Source organism: Astatotilapia calliptera, chromosome 6 (assembly GCF_900246225.1).
Source record: "Astatotilapia calliptera chromosome 6, fAstCal1.2, whole genome shotgun sequence".
NCBI classification, from domain to species: Eukaryota; Metazoa; Chordata; class Actinopteri; order Cichliformes; family Cichlidae; genus Astatotilapia; species Astatotilapia calliptera.
The window spans coordinates 30439021-30461158 of record NC_039307.1 but is presented as its reverse complement, the minus strand read 5'-3'; the positions used below and the strand labels follow the sequence as shown (position 1 = coordinate 30461158).

Genomic DNA, 22138 nt, shown 5'->3' with positions numbered 1-22138 from the left:
TTTTTCAGGAGTTTGGCTCGGCACCTTAGTTCCAGTGAAATATACTCTTAATCCTTCCGCATACCAAGATATTTTGGATAATTTCATGCTTCCAGCTGATTTTGGGAACTGTTCTAACATCTCTGAGCACTAGTGGAGAAAGCTCGGTCCGATAAGACATTGAAGTTGGGTGTAGAAAACCTTGACTGGCCTCCTCATCCAACATCATTGTCTGACCTTAGAAATGTGCTTCTGGAAGAATGATCAAAATTCCCAGAAACACATTCCTAAGCCTCGTGGAAAGCCTCCCCAGAAGAGTTGAAGCTGTTATAACTTCAAAGAGTGGACTAGCATCATATTGAACACTATGGATTATGAATGTGATGTCACTTAATGTGATATGAATGCAAAGGAGGATAAGTGAATACTTTTGGGAGTATAGTGTATTTCTCTTCACTACAATGCAGACTGCATATCAACAGCGTGAAATGTGAAAAGTGACAAAACTCGTTGAAAATGTTAGTGTAAGATTAGATTTCTTATCGTCTTCTTTATTTGCGATTGATTTGCAACTTTGGGTTGTTCATATTAGCAAAATGCATTTTTTGCAAAAGCCCAAAAGTAGACACTCATAGTGTTTGTGTTATTATTCAGACTGTTGCACACTAGTTTGGTGAAATTCTCCATTTCCTCACGAACCCAAAGGTGAGGCACTTCAGGACGGGCATGCCGACGTTCATCAAAGGACGCAGGGTAAAGAGCATGCAGTACAAGGCCTGGAGAGACAGGTGTCCAGTTTCATCGCCATATTTCAGCGCTAAAATGGGTGAGTACAGCGGGTTGGTCAGATTGTGGAAATATGGATTGCTGGCTTCGATCATGCTCATTGTACGCTACAAAGAAAGATAAGACAAATGGAAAGACACCATCTGCAGTCAGACTTAAAGGATTAATCCAAAAGGAGTCAGATGGATTAGACTGAGTGAGTCATAATGACACAGTTTATGAACTTACTTTGGCAATGTGATCAGGTGTTTGTCCCAGTATCTCAAATATATCCACAGCACCAGGGAGATAGAAATTCCTGAAGTAATTCACTGTGTCGGGATCAACACCAGGCCACTCCTTCTCTTTCATGCCCTGAATCATCTTTAACTCAAATTCTGTGTGCACGGGGCCTGGCTCCAGCATTGATAATCTACGGAGAGAAAAACACACAACAAAGAAGTAAACCACATGGCTTAGTTAAATAGATTAAAATGAGCTTTCACTGTTTTAAACACAAGTTTGCTCGGATTTTTGACACAACTGGATAGTTAAACTGTTTTGAATGAAAAAAGGAGGGAAAAAACCCCCAAACCAAAACATTCTTATGCTGTTCTGTTGGTTTTATCAGTTATTTGTTTAATCCCTTTTTTCAGATTGAAATTCAACTAACAAAATTTTTGGACAGTGGATTGCCATGTAAGTTTTTTTTAGAGTAAGTCATCTAACATGCCTGTTGATCCCTGAAATGTTCCTTAGCTCGGCCATTACGTTGATATTTATTGTTTTTTGTGAAATGTCTCGAGGTTATTAGACGGATCCTCTTGGGACCATAAATGTTTGGACAAAATGTCACGATAATGTTGAATATTTGTTGAACATTTCAGTTTGCACCAAAGTAGTAGTGTACCAACCAAAACAGTAACATGAAGCAGTTATTTGTATATTTTTTTTTTACTTTTGCAGCTTATCCTACTTGATGCTGGAATTAGGGGGAGGCCTCTTTGATTGACAGGTATCCCAGCACAGGTACTTACAGCCTGCTAGACGGTCACTACTTCAGTGCATTAAACCGAACTTCTGCACCATGTGTGTGCTATTGGAGCCTTTTGAAGCTTTATTTAATGGATAATCTGAGTAATATTTTGATTTGCTGTTTGGTACAGGCCATCCAAGAAGTTTTTTTTTTGCAGCATTTTGTGGAGTCCAAAATCCCTGGATAATGTCACAGAGTCTACATCCATCTTTTATACTCTCTACAGGCGGGCCTACCTTGACAGATTACTACACTGAAATGTAATGTTCCTAAATCAGTTCCACCCCATGCTTTGCCTTCAAAATGTCAACAGTGTGACGGTGAAAAAACTTTCAGCTTGAGGCTTCCCAAACTAATGGAAATTAAGTGACTAATGGGTAACCTCAAAGTTTGTTTGTTCATCTTTTATTCACAGCCACTGATTACTGTCTTTTTAACAGTCAGTTGTACTCACATGACATTAAAACTCAAAAGCTGCGCAGCCAGACCCTCGCAGAAGCCCTCAAGAGCAAACTTGGAAGCTGCGTATACCTCGTTAAACGCCACCCCTGTGAAAAACAAAGCGTACATGTAACCTCACAGATCGGCTGTTCACACATGTTTCTGAAGTCATACACATTAGTCTCTTCATATGTCCGCACTTCCATTAGCCTGCTGTCCACCCGCCTAACCGTCAAACTGAAGCTGACAGACGTGTTACTTCCCCCGCCACACCTCCTCTCCCTTCATACGTCTACGTCTGCTCACCTTGGAGTCCCATCACACTGCTGATCACTATGATGCGTCCCGCTCTCCTATTCTTCATGTCAGGCATCACCTCCTTGATCAGACGAACGGATCCATAGAAGTTGGTCTCAAAGACGTTGTTCATCTCGTCCATAGGGATGCTCTCCACTGGACCCACCAGGCCGATGCCTGCATTACTTACTGGTTTGGAGAAAAAGGATGAATTGAAGAAAAGGTGATATAGTATAGTATCAAAGTATAGTGATGCCTTCGTTGTACTCACTGAGGATGTCTATGTGTCGATCTTTGATGCTGTCGACACACTGTTTCACCGACTCGTCACTGCAGACGTCCAGTTCAGCCACAAAAACAGTTTTGCCGTACAAATCCCCAGCAGCTTTCACCAGATTATCTTTACGTTTCAGGTCACGCATCGTAGCTATTACTGCAGACAACATGGTGACAGAAAAGAGAAAAAAGACAAAAAATAATAAGCTGGGATTAATGTTCACATGTTTTGTTATCTTAGCCTCATTCTGTGATTTGTTTCATCTCTATCAGCTTTGCAAAAACAAGATTGCCACAGAAACGCGACATTTTTATTTAACCATTATTTATAGGTAATCCCACTGAGACTCAGTGTCTCATTTGTTTCTGTCATCTGTTTCAGACACACATATTAAAATTACAACAAAAGAAAGAAACAATAAATGTTTACACAGTCATATCAAAAGCAGGAACAAGTTCCCAGTGATGATTTCGCAAGGACATGGAAATGCAGTCGTGCTGAGAAGTGGCAAAAACTTTGGTTTGCTGAGTTTAGCCACTGCCACCCCATCCAGCTAGAGCCATCGTGCTATAAAGAAGACCTCCTCTGTGAAAACTGGAGAGAAACCCTGCCTCAAGCCAAAAACAAGGACGGGGCTTCTCTCTACAAACTTGAATTGGCAACTGCATGTTGCCCTTGACAAACAACTGAAGTTTTTGCAACATAATGTCACGACTTCACTCCAGCCATCAGAGATGATCATCATCTTAGCTGACAAAACACCTGATCACACTGGAACTCAGGAGCTGGAAGATCTATAAGCTCACAGAGGTTGGCTGGAGAGGTTTTGCAGGACTGTTCCTCTGGAAAGGCCTTAATCGACCAAATCCAAGATTGAAGCCACAGACAAAGCCACTGGATGGCTTTGGATTAAAAGCTGATCCATGGGTAGCTTCTGTTTGGATGCAAGTCTGGGCTTGATCAGCTCTTGCTGATTTTGAACGACCAGACCAAAACAGCCCCGTAACCCCTGAGAACCTAGAAGATGTATCTTACGCACCGTGAACCAATGCAACCTTCCATCTGTAAATAAAGGATTAGGAAACTGCAGGTAAAATGCTTATATGCAGACAACATTGCAGAGTCAGACTAAGTTCAGTGTCTACGGCGGTATTCAAACTGACAAGGTATGAATGAGCACAAAAACAGTGTTTTTTATTTCACCCAATGAAAGGCTCTGGTGCAGCATCAACATAGGATTTACACATATTTTTGAGCTTTTACGTGAGAATTTTCAATCTGAATGAGCCTGTCCTTGTGTACATGCCTGTGGCAGAGGGGTGTGCTCCGCTGGAGGGGAGGGTTGGTGCAGCGGGCTCGAGGGGCACTGCCAGGGTGGCTGGCAGGGAAGCTGAAAGCACTTTAGAAAATGCATTTTCCCTGTTTCAGTGATGCCGGACATGGAGGAGAGGGAAGTTCAGGTGGTGATGGCTGGAAAGTGGACGCAAAGCACAAAATACTATATATAAAGCTATCAATAAAACAGTTCTCACAGCTCTTACTGTTCACAATGCGATCAACAGCTGTGAGTCAGGTGGAATAATATCCTATAGGTAAACATACAGGATAAAGTCCACACACATGGCCTTCATCCTGTGCGCACATGCCTACTTTTCATGATTCAAACATGTCTTATTTATTAGTTGTCACTTTCTAAATAGCAGAAGGGGAATTTATGCTATAGATAGCCACCATAGTAATGATAAACCTTAAGTAGCTTTCTGTGATGATGCATAGTATGCAGACTGGCATTAACCTTGCCATGACACATCACCTGCCTGCTCCAAAAATAGCCCGGTCAGCCTTCACAGCCTCGTCCGTGAGATCCTTGAATAAAGCAATTATTACACTAACTGTGGCTGGCTTCCTCTTTTTACCTGTTGTCTGATGTTTTAAGAGAGACTAAGGTCTAAATTGGCAACACAGACATCTACACAGCATCATGTAGCGAGCTAGGAGAGTGTTTCCTTTCACTGCAAAATGCAGTTTCTGTCCTTAATGTTGGAGCAATACCCTGAGCACCACTGACAATCACTGACCGCTTCGAAGTCCATAATCTTTCTAGTTACATTTTTCATCCTCTGAACAAGTAATTCTTGGCTATGGTTCTAGAGGTAGAGCAGGACATGTAATCTGAAGGTTGGTGATTTGATCTCTCACTGCTCTAGTCTGGATGCCAAAGTCTACTTTTGAGTTTCCCAATACATTAATCACTGTGTGATTGAGTGAATGTGACATGTTGTATGAAGCACTCTAAGTGCTCGATCAAATTGGAAAAGTGCTATATACGAACCAGTTCATTTACCATTTAACATAAGATAAGACAAGATAATAGCCTTTAATAGTCCCACAGTTAAGAAATTAACTTTGTTACAGCAGCAGAGTATAAGTATGCATTTTTCCCATGCTATGATATCATTGTTTATGACTGTTTAATAGTATCAAAAGACACAGAGAGGCATTAATATGACTAGCAGGAGAAATGGAACAGTAGAAAGGCAGCATTACATACATATATAATTAGCTGTGACTGGGTGATGTAATGATTTTTAACACAGGCCGTGTGTTCCTACAGTTTGGTATTGGATGTAACAGAGAGGGCGTAGGAGGCAGCCTTTGAAGGAGTGCACGCAGCTTTGATTTGGATTAGATCTGGTCTGATGCTGCAGAGTCTTAGTTTCTCTGGCAAAACTCGACGCGCTGTATTTCAGTGCAGACTGGCAAAAAATTGCTTCTCATGCTGGCGCACATGTCTGTAACAAGCTGTGTAAGTACTGGAGATCTGTTTTGTAGAGCTAACAGGTTTTTTGGCGATAACCTGAGAAAATGACAGCAGTTCTCTTCAGTAAATATATATGATATATGTGGCAGAATACTGTTGATGAGGACATGAACCATTTCCTTTAAATATCCTCAAATCATTGGTATTTGCACCTCCGCTTTTGCATTTCTGAAGCAAAGAGCTCCAAAGAAGGTCAACTTTGACCTCCAGGTTCTACATTGAGTAAAAATTTCAGCCAATAGCTTTGTAAGAGACTTATTTGTTTTTTAAGAGTGTTGCATTACAAACACGATCATTTTACAACTTAACAACACTAAAAAAAAGACAGTAGAGGATAAAGCTCCTGTGATAAATTATATTAGTTTTTAATTATTTCACTGAACTTGGTCTGTTTCCCTATGTCTTTTAACACAACTGTAGCCTGTTCACATGCCAGACCAGTTAAAATCTAATATATAGGTATCATCTACCTTCCTCACTCATGTACCCACCGTGATAGCGCTGCTTTTCATCCTCGGCCAGCATTACGGCAATCCTCAGGCCGATGCCGGAGGAACAGCCTGTGATCAGCACCACTTTCTGCCCATGTCTCTCCATGGCTCTGCTCAAACTGATACTAGCAGACAAGCAGCTCAGCAGGATGAGTGATACTTTCAGATGAAAGCCATTATAAGAGGATAAACTCAGAAAGGGAGTCACATGGACAGGCCACACACCACACAATGCATGAAGACTGGGATTATCCAACAGCTTTGCAGGCATAATATAACTGTTAAAACTGAAAAAAAGGACAGTAGCATGTGGAAGAACCATACACAACCACAGCAGCCTGTCACCTCATCATTGCAACTACTACTGTCTCATTCTTCAACCAGCATTTGTCACATCACCCAGTACGGTTGTTTTGGTCACTCTGGCACAAACAGGTTGTGATCCCATAAGTGTTCAGTGGGGTTGAGGTCGCTCCGTTCCATCCTCTCCAATCCCAAATTCTGGAGGCAGTCTCTGAAAAACCCCACTGTGTGTGAGCAGGTTTTTGTCATCTTAGAGGAGAGAGTTGAGTCTCAGACTGTGGAGATATGGGATTGCCACTGGTTGCCATCTCATCTTGATATTTCTCTGCACTGAGATTGCTTCCAGTAAAGACGAGCCCTATTTTTCCAGTGAGGGAGATGCTGCCACACACTGTCACACTGCCTGCACCAAAAGCTGTTATTCTATCAGTGCAGCAATCAGCATGTTCTCTGTGTCTTCTCCACACTTCGACCCCATGATCCAGCAGAATCTGGACTCATCACTGAACGTAACGTTCCTCCACAGCTTCAGGTTCCAGTGCACATGTTGGTGACACCAGTGTAAACGGGACTGACAGTGAAGGGCAGTTATGGCAGGCCTCCTGACAGCTCTATGAGACCAGAGATTAGCTGTGTGCAGTCTGTTCTGGATTGTCTGGTTTTCTCTTTGTCCTGGAAACCTTCACTGCAAATCTGTAAAAGACTGCCTACAGTTCCTAAGTGCTGACAAGTTGAGGAATTGGTCTTCTTGGCACGCCCACTTTGTGGCGTGTGTCTCACATCCATTATATGGAACCTGGCCTTCAGTTTGGAGATTCAAAAAATGCTGTAGCTTGGCTTTGCAGAACACCATTTTCAGGTTACCCTGTGGCATGAGCCATGTCCAGATCAGTCACATGTGTCTGTGCCATGTGTCTGCGTGGAGCAGACACCAACTGTAGCAGGGTTCTGCTGCTGGTGTCAGTCAGGAGCCTGAATGTCAGCACCTGGGGTACCAGAAGTTCAAACAAAAGTCAACAGCAGAACAAGCTTTTTGGTACTGGCAGAGAAGTTTGGCAAGTTCTTCATGGGCGCAACTCAGATACTCAACTTTGCTGCTCAACCCACAAATGCATTTTTCTAATAAATGTGACACCATTTTAGGGGAAATAAAAAGACTTTCTAATGGTGTAATTTTTGTTGCTAAGAAGCATTGTTACAACAAAGAAATAATCCACCAAACACAAGTTTTTGTACTTTTTGTGTTAAGTTTAGATGTCAGCTTGTGTAGACCTCCACCAAGAAATTTGGCGACTCCCAGTGGTCAACATGATTACTTTCAATAGATAAACTTAAATTACTGAAATGTAATCAAAATATAAAGGGCAGTGTTGCGCTAGCAGCACAAAGGATAAAAATAGTATAATCTACAATAAAAACAACTTTGACAAAAGTACCAATTGTCCATACTGAAGGCCTTATATGTGAGGCAGTGCAAAATGTTATATACAGTAAACTGAAAAAAAGGCCATGTTGGATTTACTTGATTCAATAGTGGACATTGGTTGCACACAAATGTTTTGCTTTGGCAGAAACTTAAACAACTGAGTTAAATCAACACAACTTTTTCATATTCAATAAACCTGTGCATTTTGTGTTCATAAAACGCGATTGAAACATGTTTAAATGAAGTAAGTTGAGCTCTTGGAATATTTTAATCCTTCACAATTTTGTCATTTTATTTCAACACTATTCAATAACTTTTACCCCAATACTACTTGGTCACTTAAGTACGACATGTTGTCTTCATATTACATAATGTTCAACAAAGTCTAGAGTCTGGTTACCATGAAAACTGAATGGATATACAACTTCCTTCTATCTTTATCCTGGTTGCAGGGGGGTTGGGAAATAACCCTGAAGTGATAGTTACAAGGCAGGGTACACCCTGGACAGCTCACAAGTCTATCGCAAACCACTATTTGCACTTACATTCACAGGTAATTTAGAATCACCAGTTAACCCTAACTCTAACAACTGCACGACTTTTAACTGTGGGAAGAAACCAGAATACCCAGAGAGAACCCAGTGCAAACTAGCCAGATTGTGGATTTGAACCCAAGACCTTCTTACTGTGAAGCAACAGCACTAACCACCATGCTACCAATCCAGACTTAACAAAAGTAGGAAAGCTATGATTTCAAGGCTTGATGCAGAATTTTTTTGTATGTTTTTGTCCTTGACAGGTTAATCCACAATAAATAGCAATAGCATGCACGTGGTGTGTGTGTAGTTGTCTGCCTCTTATAACTCCAGTGATTTTCCTGCAGTTTGACATCTCGCGTGATCTTGTGAATTTCATGAGTTCAGAAACTAACCACTCTTACTAGATTGTATCATGTCAACAAGAACAAATTAAGTTGTTGAATTTCACACAGATCCTTCATGATTTAATTACGTTCATAGAAACATGAAATTATTGTGTTCAAATTACAAGTTAGACTTTTTTAATGCAACAACCACCCAATTTACCTTTTACGGTATACCAAAAAAAGTAGAGGCGACTGCTCAACTTGACTGAGATGGATGCCTTCCTGAAACCATGATCCAAAGCGCGTGAGACTGAAATCCCGTGCAGTGTCGTAGTAAGTTATTGACTGCACTCGAACATGATATGAACAATTTAATCTAGCCTCTCTGCATATCATGTAGTTTCTACACTATATAGTGACACTTAGCTTTAAAGCATGAGGCACTTGTGTTAAATACACGCAAGATGCTTATGTAAATCCAAAAGCTGGCCAATCCCTTTTTTTCAGTGTAAAGAGAATTCTAGCAAATAGTGTAAATGGCATTAATAAATGTACACCACTAATCTAAGAAGAACAGCAAAAATGTTTGATACAAAAATTTGTAAATGTGTGTGGAAACTGTGGAAGCCTGACAGGTGTGTTTACCTGTCACAAAAAGGAGAGCACGGAGTGTTTTTTAGAGAATGGTATGAATGATTTCCTGATGCGTTCTTCATGGCAGAGAGGGTAAAGAAGGAGAAGGAGCTCAGCCCCCTCTGTAGTGAGGAGTTGTGGGGGGAGATGGGTTATTCATTGTGACTACTCCAGATTCCAGTTGAGGTTCCAGCTGTGCATTAAGTTGTTGAGTCTGATCAATTTACTTTAGCTTTTGTTCTAAGACAAAGAAATAAGACCATTAACACAATGGTGTGGATTCTTTTTTATTTTGGAGCACAAACATATACACACACGCACTTCAACACAAGACAGTAGCTTCCAGTCATACATTTAAGACAACCTACCTGAAGCAGGAGGTACAGGGACTTGGGAAATATGCCTGGAATCTATTCTCTTCTCCAGAAAATCAGCATGCATGTGTGCCAGAATCCAATTGAGTCTTGTTGCCAAAACAGTGCTGTTACTTGAAGAGCTCCTAATAATTATGACTAATAATATCACAAGTGCCTTTAAATATGAGATCATTTCCCTCTGAGAGTCTGATCATAAGCAATGTGCCGAAAATTGTGCTTACAAAGGAAATAATTGCTCTTTCCTTCTGATACTTTGTAATTCTCTGAGATAACTTACAGTATGTTGCCAAAAGTGTTTCTGTAGAAATAAAATAGAATAAAACTGAATTTATTTTAAGCCCAATCACAAAAACTGTAATGGGATTCCAGATTTGTGGAAAACCTGCAGCCAGATCACTCCATAAATAATAACAATAATAACAATAATACTAATTATAGTAGAAAATCACCCTTGTGCACTTTTTATGACAATATCCGTTGAAATTTGGTCAAAAATTTGCATGTACATACACAAAAAAAAGGAAAGAAAAATACACATCTTTTAGACATAACAAATGCAAATGAAGCATGTGTGTGCGCATGTGCGGAGTTCGCAGTCTGTTAGACTTCTTCATTCATAAACTTCTTGTACTCCCAGTGAGCTGCTTTAACTTTTGATAAGTTTCTGCAGAAATCAGGGAGCCTATTTTTCTTTTATCGTGCACATGTGAGAAGGCTATGGTGTGCGTCTGAAGAGAGTGTGGGGTGGGCAAAGACAGACAGGCACTGGAATTTGGAATCTGCAGCGGCATATTTTTATTAGTTGGGCAGCACCGCTGTCCTGTCCTAGCATGCTGTGTATGTGTGCCTTCAGAGGGGGGGAGCAGTCAGTGCAAAGTGGCACACTCGTGTTTGTAAAAGAGAGCAGTTCCCCCCCCCGGTAGGTTATTATTAATATTAAAGTCTAATAACAAAAAAGTGTGCATGTGCTCGTGCGTGCCATCGCTGTATTGCAATCTGTGCTCGTGCACGCAGGGCACACAGGCGCGCCAAATCACAGAGACATCACATAATCCCTAAATCACTCATCCAGTATTGATGCTAAGAGTGACACGCGCAGTAATTATGGTTTGAGCACAGCCCCACGAGCCTAGAAGGAGTCTCCGGGGAGGCAGGGAGGGAGGGGTCGCCCTGCAGAGGAGGAGAGGGGAGGGAGGGGAGAGAAAGTGAGGAAAGTTCTCTGCGGGTGAAGTTAGAAACACCTTCCCCCAGATCAAGGGGCTCTTCATCACCGGTCTGCCGTTTTCATCCGTCCACCCAGAAGTCAAAGAGCAAAGAGAGCGGTGTGCGGGCTCCTGGGTATCACCTGTAATCAGCTGAGTCCGCTTTTATGCATGCGCGCTCTTAATTACAGCTGCGCATTAAGACGCACGGGCGCTGCCAGACTGTTGAAGCTCTCTGGTGCAGAGTCAGAGCCGTGTCCAGAGGAGCGAAGAGCAGCCGCGACGGAAGTGTTTCATTAATAAATTCATGATGGATCGATGGAGCCAAGTGCGCCTGACGTGGCTGCTGTTGCTGCTCGTCGCCTCGCTGCACACCTCAGGAGCAGGTAGGATGAAGCATCCACGCTTGTTTATTAGTTTATCTTGTGTTAATAACTGATCCTCTAACTTCAGTTACCCAATTAAACGATGTATAAAAAAGTTGAATTGGATCCTCCCTCCTTATCTCTCCTCCTCTAACCTTGTCACATAACTTGTCACCGCCTGCCCTCCAAGTCTCATGAGCCAAGTCTGAGTGTCCTTTTTAGCCCATCCTCGATCCTGTTTTCATGCATTTACAGAAAATGCACCGTCAGCCACTTGTTTGGTTCAAAACTTCCTAAAACTCTTATCCATAAATACGTCTTCTAGTCATTTTCTTTGGCCTCCTTTTGAGGTATAATGTCATTCCTCTGTGTTATGCAGACCTAAGGCTTATTGAACTGAATCACCTTTCTCGAGCCCACTGCACATTTGCTAGACATTGGTAAGATGTCGGCCTATATGTCCAGACTTGTTAGTCCATACCTGCTGCATCTGTCTGTTCTCTCATAGCACAGCTTACGGGGTGTTTAGCCCATACAGCTGGGTAATGAGGAACAGACTGAGGCAAATTAAAGTGAGCTGTACTGAACTTAAACTGGAGATCCTTGCAGCAGCTCCTGGAGCTGCACCAGAACCATATGTGGAGGACTTTAACTGTCCAGGGCTTTTAGAGCCCAGGGTGGACGATGTTCATCACCAGCACAAGCTCAAGTGAGCTTCTTTTTATTTTACAGAATGAGAAAAGCCTCCAACAGTCCATTTTATGGTTACTGACATCATACAGCTCCTCTGAGGAACTCAGTGAAGTGCAAAGAAATAGTTTGTTTTAACCTGCTAAGCCAAGACTGACTGAACCTTAGTCAAGTGAGGCCACATACTTTCCCGTGGCTTCTTAAAACTTGTGAAAACAAGTTTTTTTGCTCAGTAACACAGTCCTGCTTCAAAATGAATTTTTGACCTTTAAGTCATTAGCCAACAATTCACCTCAGTGTGTCTTTAGGTGTTTTGGAACATTTTTCTTTGAGCGCTTGAACGGCTTTTTGTTCACTTTAGCTTAAAGACATGAGGACATCATCACCTGTGTTTGAGCTTCATTCTTAAATCTGGAAATGGCACTTATAACAAAACAAGTCCAGTGTTGGATATTGGATAAAGATCATGTAAACTAAGGGAACAGCTGAAGATGAGCTAATTTAGTCAGTCACACTTTAAAGTGCTTCTCAGGGACATAAAATGCTTCAGAAAATGAAGGATAGGCTTAAAAAAGTCCAGGCTGAACTGTGTTCTTCATCTTCTAACTGTTCTTGTTTTCCTCATTTAATGATGGTTTCATTTGAAATCCCCCCAGGAGTAGCGAGCAGGTGACTTGGCAAACACTCCACCATGTTGTCTTCACGTGCTCCGTCTGAGAAGATGCTGAGAAAGCATAAAACTATTTGTGTTATGTCTCAATAACCTTTAATAGCATCTGCCTTTGTGTTGGAGATTAAGAAAAAACTTACGATGCCATATTTCAAGGTTCATTATCCTCCATCGCAGTGTAAAGTAGTAACACACACATACTCACATACCTTATCTGTGAAGGTCATTTCTAAGCTGACTAATGTAACCTCTGGACCAGAAGGTCATCTCAGGTCAAACTCAGGTTATAAACCTGACCTGGAGGCATCTTGAGCGTGTCTCAAGATGTTCTTGTAAATAAGAGTTTATTAGAAAATATCCCACTGAAGCGAAGAGAAACACAGATTCACAAAGAGTGAAAACACATGAACAAACACTCTTTTGTTTACCTCATCAGCTCTTTTCCAATTAACGAACAAACTCTTGTATTTTTTAACAGCCTTTGGTCACTCTTGATATTTTTCTCATGGTAGGAAAAGGTCACGCACCTGGCTGTCCAACAGGTTTTGTTTAAATTATGAGCTCAGACCTCAGAGCAGCGTGGCCTGAGGTGTTTCTGACGCCTACCCTTCCTCACTGTGTAACTGATAACTATCAGCCTGACACAGTCTGTTTAGCCATTTTTTCAGTTTGAGGTTTTGCTGTTACAGTCTGACTGACTTACACCACTGACATAACCTATGGGAATGCAACAGATTCACCCTTTTCTCAGCATCAGTTATTAAGGAGTAGGCAGACACAGGTGGTACTGAGCACCTTAGTAAAGGCTCTGCTTTCAGAAGTAAACCTTGGATAAACTGAGCAACACCTGGGTTTACCTTCTGTTTCATGTTAAAATGACTGCTGGTGAAAGATGTTGTACTTATAAGGGCTGGGAGTGTCAGTGTGGGGGTCGGCCTGCCCTGTTAGACTGAAACACTTTGGCAACTAGTGGATGAATTAGAGTTAGAGTATTATCTTTGTACTAACTGGTAATACCTGAACTTCTTATCTGGCACTAGATGTGAGTTTATATTTATCCAACTTTGTTTTTTAAATGCCTTGTTGTTTAGCGCTCACAGGCAAATATCGGGATAAGACGATGAGGATTGACTGTATCGTTCTGCCTTACCTTAAAGAGAATCTGCCATGCAAGACTCCACGAAGAAATCCCTGAAAACATTCACTCAATCTCTCAATAACTAAATGCAGAGTTTTCCCCCATCTGTACTCAGTTAATGCCGTATATATCCTCAGGAGAAAATTATGTTCACTTTGTTTAAGATCAAAGCAAAATGTCTGGATGGATTGCCATGAAATCTGTACAGACATTTTCTATTCAATGAACACTGCTGATTTCAGGATGATGTGTGACAGCAAAGATAGTCTGGAACTGAATTTTGGTCCAGTGTGCAACGTCTGATGTGGAAAGTTGAAACTGGTATTACGCAAACAGAAAGACACATTAAGACCCTAATTTAAAAGGTTAATGACTTTTAATACTTGTTTTACACAGAAAAAAGTTGTTTTGGAGGAAAAGTATTTCCTCCAAAACAAGAAGGATATATGTATATGTGTATGACTTTAATAATAACAAAACTAAGACATTTTCATCGGTCTCTGCTGTGCTTTGTCTTTAGCTAAATGTTAGCATGACTAAGGTAATTACAATTAGTGCATGAAGGGGAACCAGTCCCCAAAAAGCAAAACAAAAGAATCCACATAAGTATACTTGATATGTCAAAACAGAAAAATTACTCAGATGGAAATGTCATTCTCAACCATTTTCATCTACTTATACAATTAAAGCTTGTCCCAGCTGTCATAAAACAAAAGGTTCGGCTCACTCCTATCAGTGCACTGAATCACCAATACAGAGAGAGAGGGAAGGTTTTGAACCACCAGTTAACCTAACATGCATGTCTTTGGACTGTGGGAGGATGCCAGAGGGTGCCCACACAGGCACAGGGAGAACATGCAAACATCACACAGAAAGCCCACAGCTGGCTTGTGTTTTCTAACTCAGGACTTTCTTTCTGTTAGGTGACAGCAGCAACCACTGTCCCAAACAACACAATGCTAAGGAAACACAGGAATTTACATGCACTCAAAATATGAAGACTTTAAAGGCCCTACATTAATACAAGAAAAAAAAAAGCTTTTAGTTAAACTCGTTTAGTTCAAATCAGCTGATGCCTGGGTATTTTACTGCCCGGCTGTGTAAACCGTCTGGGTAACTGGTTGTATAAAAAGTTTCTAAAAGGACCCCAAGAAACACGTGTTGAACCACTGGTGATTTCAGGCTTTTATTTTGAAATATCAGACAAAGCACTTTAAAATGAAGGATGCATGTACAGGATTAACCTTTGAGCCAGCTGCGAGCCGTGGTCAAGTGATAAAATACAGAAAAATTATGAGATCGATTCCTTCTTTTTTCTGGGACAGCAGCTCTCCAGTGAATGCATTCAACTTATAATCTGACACGAGGAATCATATTTATTTCTCTATTATCTGTTTTTTGTTTTTTTTTTTAATAAAATCATGCTTTGATGTTAAGGTGCTGATAGATTTTTCACCATTTGTATATTTTTTTTATGACTCTGGCATAGCTTTAATTTTTTCCATGTTTAAAAATATGCTCACCCTTTGTTCTCCAAAATCAAAGCTACCATATGATGCAACAGCCAACAATAATAGGGGCCAGAGCCACATAAAGCAACAAGTATCGACCCGAGAAGAGCCGGAGCCCTGCGACTGACAAATATTGATGCAGTCTTTGATCGGCGTTTGAGAGGAAGCCTGCATGAGAGTCAGACTGTATGCACTGTACATACACTGTACATACAGTGAGAGTGAAACTCTCATTTAGGTAAAGAGAAGGGAGAAGATCACAAATAAGACGCAGATTCCTCGAAGGAGATCGGAAGCACTTGTCGCAGGTCTGTTTGTAGGCTTCCCTCTCTCTGACGCTGATATTACGGATTCATCGAAGCGCTTGTGTAAATTTATGCACAGACTTGTGTGTGTGTGTGTGTGTCTGACAGCAGGAGAGACAATCCAGTGTGTTTTCTTGATCAAAGCCAGCTGAACTGGGCGGAAAGAAAACATATGGTCTCCCTATCCTATTTTCTACAGTCTGCCCCTTTCTCTTCCCCCTGGCTTCCATCCTCCCTGTTCTTATTATTTCCTGGTTTTGTCTCTGTGGAGACGAACCTTTCCTTTTAGAGGGACGTTGGAGCTATGAGACGTTTGAGTCTACAAAAAAATAAAAGGATAGTAATGACAGGCTCCTAGGGCACATGCTCTGTGGGGGGTTTGTGCCCTTGAGTGCCCTCTTTTTATGTGTGTGTGTGTGTTTTGGTGCAGTGTAGGAAACCTTAACTGCAAAGTGTGTGCTATTGCATTCTTTGCTATTATTGAGATAATGGTACGCTAATCAGAAACACACACAGATAGCAAAAAAAAAAGTTGCCAGTCTTCAAACATCTGGTTACCAGAAAATCCATAGTCTTTCCAACATGGTGCCAATTTAGTTGTTGGTGTGTTGTTTGCGTCTGGCTTTAGTGCTGCAGTCTAACTTGTGTTCATCCAGTCATCCACCCGTGTAGATAAAGTTTTTCATTTCTTACAGTTTAAGCTCAAAAAGCCATGCTGAAAGATTTCTTTATCTGAGATATGATGCTGAAACCGTACCCTCTTCTTATAGTCAAGATATCTCAGGAATGACATGTGTAGTAGGCGTGTTGGAGTTTCACTGGTCTGGCCCTCTTGAGATTAAAGTGAGCTGTGTTTGCTCCGTGATATAAAATGAGTCTGACATCGCTGGTCTACTGTATGTTCAAGGAATCAGTGTGAGACAGAAGATCAGACTTCAGACTGTTACTTCCACTCTTGGCCGTGTGTGACATCATTAAAATGGGATCTCTGGGTCTGGCTGTTTGCAAAGAAGCTGGTTAAACCTTTTGTTTGTGAGCGGCAGCGAATCAGAAAGCATATATACGTGTGCACCTGTTGGAGGTACACTCAAAAGTGCCGCTTTCTAGCACTGACCTTTTGACCTTTTTTGTTTTATTTAAAGTAACTGGATAAATTAAATTAGATACATTTAAGTGAATATTAACTGTATTTAGCATTAATATGACCCTTTGACTCCTCCACAGCACTGATTTTCATTTCTAAGCTGTGTTGGAAGGTTTTTGACTTCCGGCACCTGAATCCCCTGATTAGTTTGAGTACAGTAAAGAACATTTTTATACAGTAAAGAGCATTCTGCTGTTTTGTCTTTCTGTTCAAACCACAATCTTTTTGCTTTTTGTGGAGGCTTACACTTGACATACTCTGCATGTATGTGCTTGTTGCTCACGGTGCCCCTCACACCACAGCTTAGCGCCTGAGGATAACAGCAGAACCCGATGGAGAGCAGAACATCTCCTTTTGTATGTACAGCACAGTATAGGTACGATGTGACTGTTTGTCTGTGTGTGTGTGTGTGTGTGTGTGTGTGTGTGTATCTGCAGATGTTGCTTTGAACCCATACACACTCACACATCAAGAGCATATGGAAACATTAGCTGACATTAGCTAAGTGCATATAGAGTAAAAGCAAACTCTCCATGTCGTGTCTTGTCCTCAGCTGCATTCAGATGTCAGTGCTGCTGATGTATGACTGAAACCCCTCTGCCTGCTTATAGGTGTCAGTGTCATCCCTTAAGTCTATCATTCTAGCCTGTGTGCACAACAAGAGCTACCTTGCAACCAATCTTTATCTGTAAGTAAAGCATGCTAACATTGGAGCAGAGTAATAAAACAGTTTTATATAGTGTTGACCTTTTTAGTACATATGTGAGTCTAAGGGCCTGTGGGCCAAATCTGGCCCTCTGCAAATTAGGTGTTGTGTGTATGGTTTTGCATCACGTGCACACACCAGACATAAAAGAAAGCGCATCCACACTGCAAAGGGAAGTTGATCCTGAAGGTGAACAATTTCAGAGGCCTGTGCATTCATTTGCCACAAGACAATCACTGTTTTCAAGGATAATTTGCACCGTCACTTGAAAACTGCACACAAAGGCATCACAAAGTGCCAGTCGACTACAGCAGAGTGCGCTTCTTCAAGCCAGATCCCAAAATGATGGAGCTGTAAGAGCAATTTTCATCAAAACAGAGGAAAAGGCTAAGTGGCTGTTAGAAACTGTAAAATTAATTTGAAAAATTTGAATACAATTTCACGGCTGAGCAATTAAAAAAGAGTGTGCAGAAACACGATTAAATATTCATCACTTTGCTTTTGCATCAGGATTTGTTTGGTTTTGTTAGCATGCAACTACCAGCTGTCATATTCAAACTTGATGATCTAACAGACTTGTGAGTTGGCTGTGGAGAAGTTTCATTTTAGAGCTGTAATCAGAATGCATTATCTTTATGGATAAATGGTATAATGGCACAGCACCTTTTTGTTGACAGGTTGAGGGCTTTTCATGCAAGTGTACAAGCCTATGCAATAAAGCATGACAATAACATTCATACAGTATGTCTCATATGATGGGGTGACCTTTATTCAAACTAAGCTTAACACCACTGCTATACAGGTAGAGGATAGTTTTATAGGTATATTTTTATTTTGCAGATGGTTTATAAGTTTTTATTTCAAATGCAATCATCCATCCATTTTCTAACATTAACATTTGGCCACTGGGACAACAGCATGAGCAAGGCAATCCAGACCTCCCTCTGCTGATAATCTCTTCAGAAATAATCTCTTCAGCATATCCAAGATCTGCCGTGGAGTCTTCTGGTTGGATGCTGGAAACATTTTAATGGAAATATTCCAGTAAAAAGCAGAAAATGTAATTTACTGTCATTGTACTGTCAGTGCATTATCAGTTTTTACAGATGTTTCCATAAATGGTAAATGCTAGGATTCAACGTGTGGTTAGATGAGGGCAGAAACAGTAAAGGATCGCAATTTCAGCTCACCTCAGTTTGCAAACGAGCAACACATCTGCACACATCTGGAACCACCAGATTTCCAGTTCAAATTCAAATTGTACCAGTGAACCAAATGAGTAGTCTCAACCAAAAACTCAACATTTTAGTATTGGCAAGGTATGTTGAAGACGCGAGGACCCAAAAATAGGACACAAGGAATTAAATAACAATAACATTCAATTTATTCGATTAGTGGCAAAAAGACAAAGAGCGATTCAGAAGACCCTTATGAAGAGAACATCGAGGGAACAGTTTACCCTGCCGGGATAGGGTTACCGGGGCCCCTCCCTGGAGCCAGGCCTGGGGAGGGTGCCTGAGGGCGAGCATCTGGTGGCCGGGCCTTAGTCCATGGGGCTTGGCCGGGCACAGCCCAAAGAGGAGACATGGGCCCATCCTCCCGCAGGAGACTGGAGACTCTGTTGTCCTGCTGGGAGACTTCAATGGGTTCACGTGGGTAACGACCTGGAGGGGCGTGATTGGGAGGAACGGCCTCCCTGATCTGAACCCGAGTGGTGTTTTGTTATTGGACTTCTGTGCAAATCACAGTTAGGCCATAACGAACACCTTGTTCGAACATAAGAGTGTCCATAAGTGCACGTGTTCTGGACACTCGGGTAAAGAGAGGGGCTGAGTTGTCAACTGATCACCACCTGGTGGTGAGTTGGATCAGGTGGCGGGGGAGGACGCTGGACAGACCCGGTGCACCTAAACGCGTAGTGAGGGTGTGCTGGGAACGTCTAGCAGAGGCCCCAGTCCACGAGATCTTCAACGCACACCTCCAGCAGAACTTCAACAGCATTCCAAGGGAGACTGGGGACATTGAGTCCGAATGGATCATGTTCAGCATTTCCAAAGCTGCTGCATTGAGCTGTGGCCATAAGGTGGTTGGTGCCTGTCGTGGTGGTAATCCCCAAACCAAATGGTGGACACCAGAGGTGAACGGAGCCACCAGGCTGAAGAAGGAGTCCTATCAGGCTTGGTTAGCCTGTGGGACTCCCGAGGCAGCCGACAGGTATCGACAGGCCAAGCGGAATGCGGCTCGGGCAGTGGCTGAAGCAAAAACTCGGGTGTGGGAGGAGTTTGGAGAGGCCATGGAAAAAGACTTTCGGACTGCCTCGAAGAGATTCTGGCAAACCATCAGGCGTCTCAGGAGGGGAAAGCGGTGCTCTACCTGCACTGTGTATAGTTCTGGCGGAGCGCTGCTGATGTCGACTGAGAAAATTGTCAGGCGGTGGAAGGAATACTTCGAGGACCTCCTTAATCCCACTGACACATCTTCCGAGGAGGAAGAAGAGTCTGGGGATGAGGGGAATGACCCGCCAATTTCCACGGGCGAGGTCACTGAGGCAGTTAAACAACTCCTTGGTGGCAGAGCCCCTGGTGTTGATGAGGTCCGCCCCGAGTTCCTGAAGGCTCTGGACGTTGTAGGGCTGTCCTGGTTGACACGCCTCTACAATGTTGCATGGAGATCAGGGGCAGTACCCTTGGACTGGCAGACCAGGGTGGTGGTCCCCATCTTTAAGAAGGGGGACCGGAGGGTGTGTTCCAACTACAGGGAGATCACACTCAGCCTCCCAGGGAAAGTCTATGCCAGGGTGCTGGAAAGGAGAGTTCGTCCGGTAGTCGAACCTCGGATACAGGAGGAACAATGCGGTTTTCGTCCTGGTCGCGGAACACTGGACCAGCTCTTTATCCTCTCCAGGATACTTGAGGGTGCATAGGAGTTTGCCCAACCATGTGTTTTGTGGACTTGGAGAAGGCATTCGACCGTGTCCCTCGGGGTGTCCTGTGGGAGGTGTTGCGGGAGTATGGGGTGTCTGGCCCATTGCTACAAGCCATTCGATCCCTATACAACCATTGCAAGAGCTTGGTTCGCATTGCCGGCAATAAGTCGGACTCGTTCCAGGTGGGTGATGGGCTCCACCAGGGCTGCCCTTTGTCACCGGTTCTGTTCATAATTTTTATGGACAGGATTTCTAGGTGCAGCCAAGTGGCAGAGGGCTTTCACTTTGGTGGCCTCAGAATCTCATCTCTGCTTTTTGCGGATGATGTGGTTCTGTTGGCTTCATCGGGTGAGGGCCTCCAGCTCGCACTGGAACGGTTCGCAGCCGAGTGTGAAGCAGCGGGAATGAGGATCAGCACCTCCAAATCTGAGGCCATGGTTCTCCATGGGTGGAGTGTCCACTCCGGGTCGGGGATGAGTTCCTGCCCCAAGTGGAGGAGTTCAAGTATCTCGGGGTCTTGTTCGCGAGTGATGGGAGAAGGGAGCCGGAGATCGACAGACGGACTGGGGCTGCAGCTGCAGTAATGCAGACGCTGCACCGGTCCGTCGTGGTGAAGAGGGAGCTGAGTGTAAAAGCGAAGCTCTCAATTTACCGGTCGATCTACATCCCTACCCTCACCTATGGCCACGAGCTGTGGGTAGTGACCGAAAGAACGAGATCGCGGATACAAGCGGCAGAAATGAGCTTCCTCCGAAGGGTGGCTGGCCTCTCCCTTAGAGATAGGGTGAGAAGTTCGGCCATCCGGGAGGGGCTCAGAGTAGAGCTGCTGCTGCTCCACATTGAAAGGAGCCAGCTGAGGTGGTTCGGGCATCTGACAAGGATGCCCCCTGGATGCCTCCTGGGTGCCTCCTAGGTGAGGTGTTCCGGGCATGTCCCGCCGGGAGGAGGCCCCAGGGCAGACCCAGGACACGCTGGAGAGATTATATCTCTCAGCTGGCCTGGGAACGCCTTGGAGTTCCCCCGGATAAGCTGGAGGAGGTGGCTGGGGAGAGGGAGGTCTGGGCCTCTTTGCTTAGGCTGCTACCCCCGCGACCCGGCCTTGGATAAAACGGATGAAGATGGATGGATGGATGGATGGATGGATGGATGGATGGATAGTGGCAAAAAGATCTCATAGATAAACAAAGTCACAAAGGAAGAACAAAAACCAATGTCAAGCTGAGGGTAATAAACAGGCGGTCTATGCAGTGACAGGAGGGGGAATAAGGCACAGGAGAAGGTAATCAGCAACAGGTGAAAACGAGGATGGCAAAGCAGACAGTCACACAAGAGGGAAACTGGAACAGGAAGTAAAAGCAAATCAAGACGTGAGGAAAGACAAACATAGTAAAACAGGAAGAAATGAAAAGATATATGATGCTGAAACATGAAGATACTAAAGCATGAGGACTGACATAAAGAGGGGGCACAGGGGGACACACAACACAGGGGAAATAAGGGAACTAAAAACACAGAGTTGCAGAACAAAACAAAATACCAAGACAGTGACAAAGTACTCACACTGACTGTAAACTCCCTTACATGGAAGTTTTTTTTTGTAGTTTTCTTGTTTGTTTTTGTTTTCTGCTCACTTTAAACAAAAGGCATGATATCACCAGCTCTGACGCTTCGGTTACCAGTCAGAGGACTAAACACAGAACAAGTAATCAAGATGTCATTTCCTCAGCCAGTTAAAGGGACAAAAAAAAATCACTGGCATGTTTTAATAGC

The 22138-nt window shown here is 42.9% G+C and overlaps 2 protein-coding genes across 3 annotated transcripts in view; one reads left to right on the top strand and one right to left on the bottom strand.

Moving 5' to 3' along the window:
- On the bottom strand, positions 1-6239 carry LOC113023329 (retinol dehydrogenase 8-like). Its single transcript, XM_026169348.1, has 6 exons — positions 6108-6239; positions 2790-2951; positions 2528-2707; positions 2235-2328; positions 994-1177; positions 1-872 (listed from the first exon to the last, which is right to left on the bottom strand). The coding sequence occupies exons 1-6, from the start codon at positions 6211-6213 to the stop codon at positions 645-647; spliced, it is 954 nt and encodes a 317-aa protein (XP_026025133.1). The 5' UTR covers positions 6214-6239; the 3' UTR covers positions 1-644.
- Positions 6240-10936: 4697 nt separating this feature from the next.
- LOC113024491 (collagen alpha-1(XI) chain-like) overlaps positions 10937-22138 on the top strand; it is a 47351-nt gene continuing 36149 nt past the window's right edge. For both annotated transcript variants that reach the window (XM_026171628.1, XM_026171629.1), the window contains exon 1: positions 10937-11299. In XM_026171628.1, coding sequence (XP_026027413.1) covers positions 11221-11299 — 79 coding nt within the window. In that variant the 5' untranslated portion in view covers positions 10937-11220. The remainder of the gene's footprint in view (positions 11300-22138) is intronic.